The sequence below is a fragment of the Octopus sinensis genome, linkage group LG5 (genome assembly GCF_006345805.1).
Source record: "Octopus sinensis linkage group LG5, ASM634580v1, whole genome shotgun sequence".
Classification (NCBI taxonomy): Eukaryota; Metazoa; Mollusca; class Cephalopoda; order Octopoda; family Octopodidae; genus Octopus; species Octopus sinensis.
In genome coordinates, this window is record NC_043001.1 from 134,565,954 (window position 1) to 134,581,960 (window position 16,007).

General features: G+C 37.6%; 1 protein-coding gene across 3 annotated transcripts in view; it reads left to right on the forward strand.

Moving 5' to 3' along the window:
• The window catches only part of LOC115211884 (proteasome assembly chaperone 4), a 112,505-nt gene that overhangs the window by 76,158 nt on the left and 20,340 nt on the right, over nt 1-16,007 (forward strand). For all 3 annotated transcript variants that reach the window (XM_029780626.2, XM_029780625.2, XM_029780624.2), the window contains exon 2: nt 7,987-8,065. In XM_029780626.2, the coding sequence (XP_029636486.1) occupies nt 7,987-8,065 (79 nt within the window). The remainder of the gene's footprint in view (nt 1-7,986; nt 8,066-16,007) is intronic.

The following is a 16,007-nucleotide window of genomic DNA, read 5'->3' on the forward strand; positions in this document are numbered from 1 at the left end:
ATGTTTCTGTTTTAATACATCTACCAGATATTAATAATGTTGCCGTTTTAATACAGTTTCTACCAGACACTGATAATGTTTCTGTTTTAATACATCTACCAGATATTAATAATGTTGCTGTTTTAATACATCTACTAGACAGTGATAATGTTGCTGATTTGGCCCTTTTTTTTACCACATCCTCTCTCTCTCTTTCGGAGAGGCACAAGCACCTACACGCACATATACACACACGGCAGTAACTTCCACCTACCGAATTCAATTACAAAGCTCCGGTCGGCTCGGGGCTATAGTGGAAGACACCTACCCAAAGTGCCACGCAGTGGGACTGAACCCGAAACCATGTAGCTAGGAAGCAAGCTCCCTAACCACACAGCCATGCCCGCTACATATCTGCTGAAATTCATTGACTTTGTTTCAATTGATTTTGAAAATAATAAATTTAGCACCATATTAAGCTGGTGCTTGGAAACATAAATTAACTTGAAATTCTGATGAAAGTTATAATACAAGTAACTCTAAAACAGAAAGTTTGTATCATAGAACTAGAAGCAGTCTCAGACAGATTGGTATTAAAAGCATTAAGGTGGCGAGCTGGCAGAAACGTTAGCACGCCGGGCGAAATGCTTTGCGGTATTTCGTCTGCCATTACGTTGTGAGTTCAAATTCCGCCGAGGTCGACTTTGCCTTTCATCCTTTCGGGGTCGATAAATTAAGTACCAGTTACGCACTGGGGTCGATGTAATCGACTTAATACCTATGTCTGTCCTTGTTTGTCCCCTCTGTGTTTAGCCCCTTGTGGGTAATAAAGAAATAGGTATTAAAAGCATTAACACATCTACCAGATATGATAACTGTTCCTGATAATGCCACTGATTTAATACATCTTCCAAACACTGATAATGTTGCCGTTTTAAGTCTTGCTCCTTCACTTCTTCATTCAACATCAACAGTCAGAAAACAACTATTTTCTGCATTGTCTCTGTGAAATTATAATCTGGGGGTCTTTTCAATACTTACCACATATCTGACCTAGAGAGAGGCTATGTAATAGAAAATGTAACCTGAGATTCATTGTAATCAATACTATTGCACACATCTGACCTAGAGACTGTGATAGAAGATACAATTTGGGATCCAGCTTAATCAATATCACCATTTATCTGACCTAGAGACTTTGTGGTAGAATCTATAACCTGGGATCCTAATCAATATTACTACCACTCATGTGACCTAGATAAACTGTTTAAGAAAATGATGTCTTTTATCTTTGTTTCAGTCATTAAACTGCAGTCATGCTGGGGTACCATCTTGCTGAATTTTTAGTTGAATGACTTAACCCCAGTACTTAACTTTTTTTTAAAAACCTGGTACTTATTCTATTGGGTCTCTTTTGTTGAACCACTAAGTTATGAGGACATAAACACATCAACACTGGTTGTCGAGCGGTGGTGGGCGACAAACACAAACACACACACACAGACACACACACACGGCATGCTTCTTTCAGTTTCCATCTACCACACCCGTTCACAAGGCTTTAGTTGACCTGAGGCTATAATAGAAGACACTTGACCAAGGTGCCACACAGTGGAACTGAACCTGGAACCATGTGGTTAAGAAATAAAATCTAGACTGGAAAGTAATGACTAATACAAGCAAAAGAGATGGACTATCTGTCATCATCATTGTTTAGCCCTAGATTGCAAAGGTTGAATAGATCTATGATAAAGAAAAAATTCTAATTAGACTGTCCAGCAATGGCAGCAGCATCGCTGCTATTGGAAAATGATAAAAACAAATTCCATTTAGATAATTTGTAGCACATCATATTATTTACACCTTCATCACCATCATCATTTCACTTCAGTTTTCCATTTCAGCATCAGTTGGATTGGTCATCAACAGTTTGAATTGGTTTTTATCCAAAGTTACTGCCCTCTGCGATGAGTCAGAATTTTCAGTGAATCAATCACTGGTTTCCTACATTTCTAACAGCAAGAGTTGACAACACTGTGTGTGTAACTTGCTGCAAAGCAAATATAACTTGGTCCTATATTCTTAAGGCACTGGTTTTCTTGACGAAGATTACATCCTCTTTACTTTTATACCTCAGTGGAAGATTCATATGCACGTGTGTGTGTTTGTATATGTATGTGTGTGCGTGTGTATATATATATGTAGCTGTGATACCAGTGCCGGTGGCACATAAGAGAATCATCCGAAAGTGGCCATTGCCAGCGCCGCCCCAACTGGCTTCTGTGCTGGTGGCACATAAAAAGCACCATCCGATCATGGCTGTTGCCAGCCTTGCTTGGCCTCCGTGCCGGTGGCACGTAAAAAGCACCATCCGATCGTGGCCATTTGCCAGCCTCGTCTGGCACCTGTGCTGGTGGCACATAAAAAGCACCCACTACACTCATGGAGTGGTTGGCGTTAGGAAGGGCATCCAGCCGTAGAAACATTGCCAGATCAGACTGGGCCTGGTGCAGCCTTCTGGCTTCCCAGACCCCAGTTGCACCGTCCAACCCATGCCAGCATGGAAAGCGGACGCTAAACGATGATGATGATGACGATGATGATATATATATATAAAGGGTGAGTGAATGTAAGGCATTAAAAATTGGTAATAAGATCCATATTTTTCTTACAAATTTATTGAAACAAATGATACATGTTCTTTATTACATGGGAAAATGAAAGTAAATCTTCATATTTCAACGTGAGCACCAATAGCATTAACCAGTTTCCTCAAACGGCCAGAGATGGAATGAACAACCTTCTGAAGGACGTTGTCTGGGATATCATTGAGAACCTCCTGAATCCGTGTCCGTAAATCCTCCAATATGCGAGGTTTTGTCTTGTACACCTCTTTTGTGTAATCCCCACAGATAAAAATCACATGGAGTGAGATCTGGACTTCTGCAGTCACGGTCTTCAGGTTTTAAGCTCCTGCACATAATGAGCTTTCCACAGCTGAAAATTCAATTCTTTATGCAACACTGTACAGATTGTATTTTGCTTGTCCACTTTCATGAGCTGCTTGTTGCGTTGATTTTTGCAGGCTGTGATTAGACTTTTCCTACGCTGTGCTGATCAGGATGTGACTAGATGGCTACTTCTTCTTGCATCATTCACAGAGCCCATGGTCATCAGCTTTGCATGACAACTTTTTATTGTCTCCGGGCATCGTGTTGCATGCTTCATCATCATCATTGTACGACCGTGGTCGAGACAATGGAATTTTACCATGCTACGCCAGACTTCACGGTCCATCATGGCATTACGGAGGTCCTGTTGCTGGATGCCTGTATCCCTGGAGATTGCATCAGGGTAGGAGAGTGTGCGCCCTCTGGTATTGCAAGTAGATGGCTTCCAGAGGAGAAGAGTAGAAATTACTTCTTTTTCAGCTCTACAACAATGTCCAGCAAACTGGACTCTCCTACCTTTCACAAGGTGTGCATGCTTACCTTTCCATGCACACCAACCATTTCTGAACCAAAACAATGGAATTCCACACTTCATAGTGTGCTGCTATCTTAGCTGGCTCCTGAACGGTCAAGCGACTGACCATCTGGAAAATAAGAAAAAAGACAATAAGAAAATAAAAAATCCCCATTAGTATTGGTTGTTTAAAAAATGCTTTCATCATGACTTCAGTGATACTAAAAATTCTATAAGCAATTTCTAATGCCTAGTTACTTTCCACTCAACCTGTATATAATCATATATCTATACATATAAATTTGATATGGGCGATTCTTTGTTGTCCTGCGATTCACGGTCAAACGGCTGGGTGGTATTGTGTGAAAAATTACACAGATATATAGAATGACCCAGTGGTGATGCTGGGTTTTGTATTTTTTCATAGCTCCCATGGTTACTGAAATAATCTACTATAATAATACTCTTATGTTTGTGGAGGCGCAATGGCCCAGTGGTTAGGGCAGCGGACTCGCGGTCATAGGATCACGGTTTCGATTCCCAGACCGGGCATTGTGAGTGTTTATTGAGCGAAAACACCTAAAGCTCCACAAGGCTCCGGCAGGGGATGGTGGTGATCCCTGCTGTGCTCTTTCACCACAACTTTCTCTCACTCTTACTTCCTGTTTCTGTTGTACCTTGTATTTCAAAGGGCCGGCCTTGTCACTCTCTGTGTCATGCTGAATATCCCCGAGAACTACGTTAAGGATACACGTGTCTGTGGAGTGCTCAGTCACTTACACGTTAATTTCACGAGCAGGCTGTTCCATTGATTCGGATCAACCGGAACCCTCGTCGTCATAACCGACGGAGTGCTTCCATCCACTCTTGTGTTTATGAATAAGAAAGGAAGGGGTGATGTCATACTTGGTAGTGGGATGATGAAAACTGTATGCTGAAAAATAAATCAATCATCTCCAGCGGTAAGGATAGCTATTTAATAAAATGTAGCAATAATTATAGTAAGAGTTTGAGCTTTTAGGGATGCAGAAGAAAATATAAATATGAATAAATTAAGAAATTTAATATATATTACAGAAGGAAAGAAAGTAATATATAAAGACAGTGTCCTTGTTCTTTTTTTAATCATTATTATTATTATTATAAGATTAGCAGTGTAATTAAAAGTACTAAATGACTTCAGGTTAGGAAGTCTGCATAGCATCAAATATAATTAAATTAACATTTTTTTAAAATTCTCATTAACTTTATTTTAAGTAGATGAGATGTTACTGATATAATAAATTGTTGGTTATGAATATCATCACTCAATATTATTGTTGGTTATTAAGGCAGCAAATTGGCAGGGTCATTAGCATGCCATGCAAAATGCTTCATAGTATTTCATCCATCTTTATGTTCTGAGTTCAAATTCCACCAAGGTTGACTTTGCCTTTTGTCCATTCAGGATTAATAAAATAAGTACCAGTTGAGCACTAGGGTCAATGTAATCGGCTTACCCCTTCTTCTGAACTTGCTGACCTTGTGCCAAAATTTGGTCATGAATAATGTCACATATAAGAGTTTAATATTTTGAAGTAATAGGGTCTTTCTCATCATTTTAAAATTTCCACCACTAATTTACTTACATCTGACACCATACTAATTTTCTGGCCCAAAGTTATCAATTACTTTTATTTACATTGCTGCCTTTACCACGAAGCATTTTGTTAGCACCTCAGGCAAAATATCTAACAGCACTTCAGCCCTCTTTATGTTCCGAGTTCAAATTCTGCCGAAGTTGACTTCGCCTTTCATTCTTTTGAGATCGATAAAATAAGTACCAGTTAATTACTGTGGTTGATGTAATCGACTTACACCTCCCTCAAAATTGCTGGCCTTGTGCCAATTTTGAAACCAATCTATTTTACCACTTCCAAATATGATTAAATCAAATATGGTTTTTCTTCTGTTATGTTTTTGCTCTTCAAACACTGTTTTCATATTGTTTATTTCAAAAACTACCCCCACCCACCCACCCTCTTACTCTAAGTATCAAGTTTTATAAAACAATTGTTCTTTCATCTGAAAATAATTAGATTTATACAATGAAACTTGTTGCTGCTTGTATATTTTTCTCTATGTTGTTCAGTGTATTGAAGTGTGATGCTCTTGACCTTTTGATCAGGATAAATAGGCATGTATATATATATATACATATACATATATATATATATATATATATCATCATCATCATCATCATCATTTAGCGTCCGCTTTCCATGCTAGCATGGGTTGGACGGTTCAACTGGGGTCTGTGAAGCCAGAAGGCTGCATCAGGCCCAGTCTGATCTGGCAGTGTTTCTACGGCTGGATGCCCTTCCTAACGCCAACCATTCCGTGAGTGTTTGTATATGTATATATATATATTGTTATATTTCGGAATGGTCATTTTGCCAGTTTAGCCAATAAAAACACACGCACTATATATTTGGTGTTACTTTGCTTCAGTGTTATTTATTTTTTACATTAATCTTAATCTTATTTCGGCCAGAGTTCTTTCGTCACACTCCTGTGACCGCATCAGTGGTCCTTTGTTTTCTTCTTACTTATTTGTGTCTCTCCTTACTAACCGTCAACCATTTTTATTGGCTAAACTGGCAAAATGACCATTCCGAAATATAACAATATCTGTTTCAACACACGACTTCACATAAAAAATCTTGCACAACAAATATTTAAACGTATATATATATATATATATATATATATATACAGTTAGAATAAGGGCATTAAATAATTACAATGCCAGTCTGCTAGAAGTAGACCCCAAATAGTCTAGGAACCGCTTAGATTATTACTCCATTACCATCAGATCTTGTGGTAATGGAGTAATAATTTAAGCGGTTCCTAGACTATTTGGGGTCTACTTCTAGCAGACTGGTATTGTAATTATTCAATGCTCTTATTGTAACTTTAATATAAGTTAACCATTATGGTATTTTAGTATGCTGGCCACTGATAAATCATTAAATAATGACTTTATTCTAATTGTGTATAAAAATATATGTGTGTGTATATGTATATATATATATGTGTGTGTGTGTATGTATGTGTATATATATATATATATATACACACACACACACACACACACACATATATATATATACACACACATATATATACATAAAATACAAAATACACAATTATATCTTGAGATTGCTAGTAATAACAATACTCTAAATATGAGCTATATTCCACTTATTAATCTGAGCGGAGGCAATGCGAGCAGTAACTAAAGGAACATTACTAAAATCCACACAGAAAGATCAAACACATACAATATATTCATATATTCATTTATATCTACAGAACAGATATAAAGTCCGACGTTTAAAAATATAATAATATATAAATAAATAAACATCTTTTTTTGAGTAGTGGTTTAAGGTACACTTGCAAAGTGAAAGTAGGAGAAAGTGTGGTAATAGAAGGAGTGAAGCAGTTGAAATGAGAGAGGCAAATCGTAAAATATTTAGTTTTCTCGAATTTTTGCTTAATTGGGGGTCAAATTGAAAAAAATTTATATGCCATGACCCAATCGAATCTACTTTGAAAAATCATAGGTAAATTCCAATTGAAGAAATTCTATATTGTACAATTGTATTAAAAAGAAACATAGTCACAGGCAGAGAAAATCTGCCTTTTATCATAAGAGATATATATATAAACAGTCCACAGTCTGTCTACCTATGTGAAAGGCCTCTCCGAGAAGATACAAAAGATATGCGGCCTATATGACATTCAGGACTGTATTCAAGAGTAATACAACACTTCGCAAATATCTCCTTCGAGTAAAACCACCAATAGAAGAGAATATGACCAAAGACTGCATATAAATCCATCCCATGCAGCTGTGGTAGATTATACAAAGGCAAAACATACCACCCCCTCAAAATAAGGGTAGACGAACATTGCAAAGCTGTGACATGAGAAGGTATTGATAAATCAGGTATAGCTGATCACGTATGGAAAAATGGAGACCTTCTTCCCCTGTGGGATGAAGTTAAAATAATAGACAGAGAATACCACTGGAAAATACGAAAATTAAAAGAGGCAGTACGTATGCTGGGACACAACAACCTCGTAAGCAGACCAAGTGCAGATATGAGTAGCATATGGGAACCGGTATTAAGGAAGGATAGAAAAATGTTAGATTTATAAGTCCTAAAATTCACTCCATAATTGCCCACGGTCATATGGCGTAGTAGTTAAGAGGTTCCATGTTCAATTCCAGGCAGTGACCTGAATAATAATAATGATAATAATAATAATAATAATAACAACAACAACATCAAAAAATACCTTAGGAATGAGAACCCAAGTTCGAAATTTCCCCAGGACACCTGATGAAGGCTGGAGGGTATATCAGCTGAAACGTGTTAACAACAAAGAAAATGAGGACAAATAGCCATCAAATGTAAATAATGTACATAATTCCTCATCTCTTAAATATAGAACTGTAATTATCAACAATGATTTACTTCATTTTCATTTCAGGATACTTCCATGCCAAATGGCTGTCAATTGATGACTGAATCAGCAGATTCTTTGAGCATACCTTTAGCACAGAAACTTGGTAATTATCTTTTTACATTTCTTATTTGTTGATTGATTCATTGATTGCACAGCAGTAATAGCCCCCACCACATGAGGGGCAGAGCTTTTTGGCACCTTGACAATTCCTCCCCAGTAACTTAACCCTTTTGTTACCAACCCGGCTGAAACCGGCTCTGGCTCTGTTGTACAAATGTCTTGTTTCCATAAGTTTTAAATTAAAATCTTCCACCAAACCTTAGTCACAATTTATGTTCCTAATACAAGCTGAATGGTAACTAAGTTATTTTACTAATTTCTTTGTTATATTTAAAGTACTTGAAAGAAACACAGAACATCTCAAAATAAATACAGTAACGAAAGGGTTAATGGGATAATTTGAACTTGGTATTTTTAGCTAACAAAACACTTGTCATTTATATAGTGACCTTACAACTTCTAAGTTTCTCTATGGTACTTATTATTTCTCTGTGGAATGCTGGAGAATGTTAGTGTTTGTCCCAGGAGTCAAACATCATTTCTTGTTACCTGATACATCATCATCATCGTTTAGCGTCCGTTTTCCATGCTAGCATGGGTTGGACGGTTCAACTGGGGTCTGTAAAGCCGGAAGGCTTCATCAGGCCTAGTCAGATCTGGCAATGTTTCTACGGCTGGATGCCCTTCCTAACGCCAACCACTCCGTGAGTGTAGTGGGTGCTTTTTACGTGCCACCCGCACAGGTGCCAGACAGAGCTGGCAAACGGCCACGAACGGATGGTGCTTTTTATGTGCCACCGGCACGGGTACAAATTGTTGATTTTTTTTAACCAACTGATCTTGTACCTCAAACTGACAATAATAAATTATTACATTTGTTTTGTTTTTCTCTCTCCATAACTGTAATAATATTTTTATTCATTGGTTTCTAGAAGGAACCAATTAAACTCTTCAAATAGTGATAAAAAATTTAGCTCAAATTGAAAACCCAACTCAAGTTTTTATTGATATAATGTTACTGACATAGTTGTCACTTTATGACTACTAATGTATCATAATTTAGCATGTTACTATTTATTTTCTGTATACATATTATTTGTAGTAAACAGAGTTTAATTTAGGTAACTGAAAGAAGCTCATCTCGTATATATATATATATAGGCGCAGGAGTGGCTGTGTGGTAAGTAGGTTGTTTATCAACCACATGGTTCCAGGTTCAGTCCCACTGCATGGCACCTTGAGCAAGTGTCTTCTACTATAGCCTCGGGCTGACCAAAGCCTTGTGAGTGGATTTGGTAGACGGAAACTGAAAAGAAGTCCGTCGTATATATATATATATATATATATATGCGTGTGTGTGTTTGTGTGTCTGTGTTTGTCCCCCTAGCATTGCTTGACAACCGCTCCACCACTGCTTGACAACCAGTGTTGGTTTCTTTACATGTCCATAAGTTAGCAGTTTGGTATAAGAGACCAATTGAATCTATACCAAGTTTGGAGTTGGTTTGTTAGGCTAAAATCTTTCAAGGTGGTTGCCCATCGTGACTGAAACTACTGAAAAATAAAGATGAAAGATAAAGCTTTTAATACTTATGGCTTAATCATGGCTGCGTGCTTGAGAATTCTGCTTTGTAATTGTGTGATTCAGTCCTTCTGTGCAACACTGGAAGCAAGTATTTTCTATAGCTTTGAGTCCCAAAGTTATGAGTGCAGGCATGGCTGTGTTAAGAAGTCTGCTTTACAATTGTGTGGTTTCCAATTTGTTCCTACTGTGCAGCACTATGGGAAAGCATCTTGTGGTACAGTATTAGATCAACCGAAGCCTTCATCATTATCATCATCATCATTGACATTTAATGTCTGTTCTCCGTGGTGGCATGGGTTGCTCGGCTTGAGAGGAACTGGCAAGGCCAGGGGCTGCACCAGCTTCCATAGTTTGTTTTTGGCTTGGTTTCTATGGCTTGATGGCCTCCCTAATGCCAACCACTTTTACGGAGTATACTGGGTGCTTTTTACACGTCACCATCACCAGTGCTTTTTATGTGGTACCAGCACCAGTGCTTTTTTACATGGTACCAGTACCCACACCAATGCTTTTTATGTGGTGCCTTAGTTTTAGGACCTCGGTTCTAAGAAGATGTCTGAGTCTACTTGTGGCTTACATTTTTATACACCCCCCCCCACACCCCCACACACGATAGGCACCGAAGCAAGGCCATGTTGTTAAGTAGTTTACTTCAGACCCATGTGGCTAAAAATCTGTTCCCACTGCATGGACACTACCTTCTACTGAATGAAATTTAACTGATGGAAACTGGAAGAAGCCTGTCATATATATATATATACAGATATGAATATGTGTGTGTGAGAGAGAGTGTGTGTTCCCTTTGTCTTTATATGTGTGCTGGCTGTGTGCAAGAGTCTCTGTTCAATACAAATGTGGTGTCACTTGTTTACAATCCTCCACAAAAGCATTTGGATTATGCATTGTTCAACAGGCTAAAGGAAATATTATCTTACTGGGAAATAAGTGAGGGTTGGTGACAGGGAGAGCATCTGACTGTAGAAAAATGTGCTTCAACAAAGTTTCTCACATATCCATGCAAGCTTGGAAATAAGTGGGTGTTAAAATGACTTCAACACCAAGGTTGCCATTGCCAATGAAGATAACACACACACACAACACACACACACACACACAAGGTGGTGTGTGTCTGTGTGTATAGATATATAGTTGAGTCTTTATAAACTACTGCAAGTATTGACATGTGAAATGTCCCTGGAAGATTTCAGGTAGAGTGATTCAGCAATGAAGGGATCAATACGTTACGTCACCTGTGTCTTTCTTCCTCAAATTCACCATTGACAATGCTGTTTGTTACTATGGTTGAAAGTAAATAAATACAATGACATAAAAGACCAGTTAATTAAGGAATCAATAATTATTGGTCTTATGAATCAATCGTCACAGCCTAGATGTAAACGCCCACTAAATTACATCAACAGCCAAATTTTAATTACTAGCCACAGTCACCACTGCTAATGCCCTTAACAAATGCATGAACATCACACAGTCACATTTCCCCTTCTACTAATAACCTGCCCTGTAACTATGTTGTTATTTTTTAGTCTCATGCCAATGTAGCAGACTACAATTAAATATATTCCAGCTGCAACTATCCCACCATTATCTAGGATTAAAGGACCCCACTCAGTCATGAATGACTATGGGATTGCACCTAGAATGTTCCCCTCCAGTGCACAAGTCCGAGGAAGGTTGTTTATAATAGAAGACCAGCAGTCACCCATGCATACCACCCTCCCCTCTTCACATCACCGATGTTATCCAAGGAAAAGGTGAAGGCCAATACAGTTTGGCACCAGTGATGTCACAAATCATTTCTACAGCTGAGTGAACTGGAGCAATGTGAAATAGAGTGTCTTGCTGAAGAACACAGCATACAGCCCATTCCAGGAATTGAACTCACTACCTCATGATTGTAAGCCCAATGCTCTAACCACTGAGCCATGCACCTTCACTATCTAGGACTACATTTTCTGATATGCCGTTCTCATTTTTAGGATGGAAGGGTATGCTTTGAGGAAGATTTGGCTATTATTTCTAGCTGATTGAGCAACCACCTGTACATAAATCAGGATGGTAGAAATGGCCAAATTGGGGAAATTGTCGTGCAGTAGTTAATGACATCCCTTTTACACCTACTGAGGACAATGTTACATTTTAGCCTCCCAAGGTCAACATATTAGTACCAGGCAGGTACTGGTTCAATGTAATTAACTGCCACTTCCTCCTCCATCAAAAATATGAGGGCTTGGGTGACTCTATTAGAAATCATTGAATTTGCTGTTATTTAGTGGAGGCGCAATGGCCCAGTGGTTAGGGCAGCGGACTCGCGGTCATAGGATCGCGGTTTCGATTCCCAGACCGGGCGTTGTGAGTGTTTATTGAGCGAAAACACCTAAAGCTCCACGAGGCTCCGGTAGGGGATGGTGGTGATCCCTACTGTACTCTTTCACCACAACTTTCTCTCACTCTTACTTCCTGTTTCTGTTGTACCTGTGTCACGCTGAATATTCCTGAGAACTACGTTAAGGGTACACGTGTCTGTGGAGTGCTCAGCCACTTACACGTTAATTTCACGAGCAGGCTGTTCCATTGATCGGATCAACCGGAACCCTCGTTGTCGTAACCGACGGAGTGCTTCCCCACTCTGTTCAGCAAATTTATGATCAAAGATGTTCCAGCTGTAACCATCCCTTCTTATCTTGTATATCAGCAGCTGGCTGCTATCTCGTGGCATTGTATCTCATGGCACTGACCACAAATAAACAAGATTTACAAATGAATACAATACACTTGTTCTAATTTATAACATTAAATACTTGTTGGAATAAAGTAATTAAGATGACAAGGGTCATCTCATCTAGCATTTACTCATTCATACACAACTGCAAACACAACATTACCTTCTTAAGTGAAACACATCTTCTCTGTCTTAATCTACATGGTTAAGTGGAGCAGACACTTGTTTCACATTTCACTTTTATGATTGATGTCAAGAAGGACAGCCATTTTTAACACAAAACATTTAAATAAACAACTTTTTTTCTCATCTACCATCATCTTAGTCTCTTTTTTTTTTTTTTTTACTTTTTCTTCTCCTTACCTGCATTTTCTCCAAGAAGTTCATTACTTTCAGCTATGGATTTAAAGATAGCAATTACATTTACTGCAGTGCTTTTCCATTATAGCCAAAACCTTGTCTGAATTTACAGAGCTAATCAACACGTAATTGTAAGATGTCGAACAAAAAATAAATGAACAATTTTTGTTATACTAGATAAGAAAATGAAATTTAACTTCATAACCAGCTAAAGTCTTTCATGTATCAAATTCTTAGCTTTTGCTTAATAAAGGTAGCATCCAGTTTCGAAAAAAGAAAATTACCTCATTATTTATATGCCTTTAGCAAACAATATTCTTTTGATTCAATGAAAACATATTGCCTTCCTGGTAAAGTTTAATGACGCTGTGAAATAATGGTTGAAAGGAGCCAAAGATTGTTAACAACAACACATTCTTCATTAACTGCAGGAAAAATTGAGAAAAATATCTCAATGATTACAATTCTGTTAGATGAAAGATAGAGGAAATAGTCTAAATGTATTGAACTGAATGCTGGGAAATTGAAGTATTGATTTCTTCCAGAGGCAGATATTCTGGAAATTACCGAAGATTGTGAGACTATCAAGCTGATATCAAAATAATCAATGATATAATAGAAAGAAGCTTGGTTACATGTTGCTGCTGAAACTAGGCCTTGGACCAGTCAGTCATACTTCACTTTCTATGTTTGTGTTACAAAGCTAAATGCAGACTCCTATAAATTTTTATCTTTACATCAACCTGTGATACCTAAAGTAAGCACTAACATTTTCAAGAGCATGTTGGGAAGACCACATTAACCCTTTCGTTACTGCATTTATTTTGAGATGCTCTGTGTTTCTTTCAATTACTTTAAATATAACAAAGAATTTAGTAAAATAACTTAGTTATCATTCATCTAGTGTTAGGAACAGAAATTGTGACTAAGGTTTAGCGGAAGATTTTAATTCAAAACTTATGGAAACAAGACATTTGTATTCAGAGCCAGAGCCGGTTTCAGCCGGGTTGGTAACGAAAGGGTTAAGAGGTGTTGAGTTTATCATTAATGCTCTGAAATTTCCTATATTATTTTCTGAGTGCTTTTATAACCAGTTGTTCTGGATAAAGCAGTAGCATTGTTGTTTAGTCCCAAGTCAGTCCTGATTAAGTACACCTACAATCAAAGATATTTCAGATATGATCATCCCATCAGCTTTATTTTTTCAGATACAGTATATCTAGAACCACATTAGTCAATGTGTCCTTCCTTTTTTTTTTTTACACATTGTGAAGATGTAATATGAGGGAGAGTCGATTGTTTTTTTTCTTGCATAGAGATTCTCCTAATTGGCCTGAAGGCACTAGAGTGTGAAGTATGGTGATAAGATGGATAGACGAATAGACAGACAGACAGTGTGTGTGACTGTGTGTGTGTGTATATGTTAAGAGAGAAAGAGAGAAAATTTTATGCACTTCTGGTGACTATAAGAAGATCATTTAAAGGTTTGCTAATAATACCACACTTTGAACTTTTCTGGCAAACCACACTTGTCAATGGCAATTAGTCCCTGCCTCGAGTTTGCCTCAGTCAACAACCCTCTGGGAATCATTTAAAGGAACTGCATATATATATATTCAAAATAAGCAACAAGAATATCTTCAGTAATTTGGAAATTTCCAAATTACCAAAGGTATTCTTGTTGCTTATTTTGATTATAATCACCCCATGGATTTATATGGATAACACCATACAAAATTCTGGTGCATCTAGCTTAAGTACCATATTCATTTGAATCTAAATTTTGCTGAACTTATATATATATATATATTCTGCATGAAGTATTTTCTTATTTCTTCAAGTTCCTGCATCACAAAGGTCTGTCCATCATAATGAGAACAAATTAAGCTTGGGGTTTGATAAACTTGTAGTTACCTTTGTTACTGCCAATCTGTAATTTTTTGACAACATAGACATCATTTGGTAAATGAGGGAGCTTCTTATCACTGCCCACATTTGCATTTCCTGCCCTGAAGTTAGTTCATTCAATGACTCTTGAGAGTAGGAGATCCAGTTTCATTTTTGAAGACATGTACCTCCACCTCATATTCATTTGATATTTTTGGGGGGTAGAGCAATCCAGCTTCTCTGATTGTGAATTCCTGGTCATCATCATCATCATCATCATCATCGTTTAGCGTCCGTTTTCCATGCTAGCATGGGTTGGACGGGTCAACTGGGGTCTGTGAAGCTGGAAGGCTTCGTCAGGCCCAGTCAGATCTGGCAGTGTTTCTACGGCTGGATGCCCTTCCTAACGCCAAAAAAAATATATTTTCCAAGGAGCTCTTCTCCCATCCACAAATTTGTTTGCTTCATATATGGGTGCTGTGTAATGTTTGGTATTTAATACATGCTATAGAAGTATATAATGTGATAGTTCAATGATCACATGACTGATGTTAAACCACTGCCTCCTACTTTCATTTTAGGGAGCACAATCGATATTCCTATTGATAGAATGCTGCTAATAATTTATGAGTTTTTATATCAATGAAACAGCTAGCACCCATTCATGTTACTATCATTGCTGGTATGAAAAACACTGTTATATATTGATTTATTAAAAACTCTGTGAGTTCATTCTGGTCACACATTCCTTGCTGCTAACATCATCATAGAATGTTTCTGTCTATCCGACAATGTTTGTAGCATTTGTTACCTGGCATTGGAGAAGTAGTTAACATAATGACATTGCAATATGGCTAGACTGATTTGTAACTTTTCTCTTGTTTTAAAATCAGGCAGGAACATTTAGCAATGCTAAACTTCATCTTAACCCCTTACGAATATATGCGTTTTGACCGAAATCGTTTTTTTCTATCTCTGGCGAGTTAACTCTTCAAAAGATAGACTCGCCAAAATCATAGTAAAATAAAACAATCAAAAAATATGTCTGAAAAAATACATTTATTTTCAAAATAATTGTTGGGTAAGGGGTTAATATATTTTGAGGATGTAGTTACTGAGTTAAGGGTCTTTTCATATTGGCTTCAAATTTTGGCACAAGGCCAGCAATTTCAAGGGAGTGGGTAAGTTGATTGCATCAACCCCGGTACTTAGCTAGTATTTATTTTACCAACCCCAAAAAGATGAAATGCAAAGTAGACCTTGGGAGAATTTGACCTCAGAGCATAGTGATGGATGAAATGCCACTAAGCATTTTGCCTAGCTCACTAAGAATTCTGCCAGCTTGCCACCTTCAAGGATCTTTTTATATTGGTTGTATTTTTTTATATGTAGTATAAGATTATCCAAAAGAAG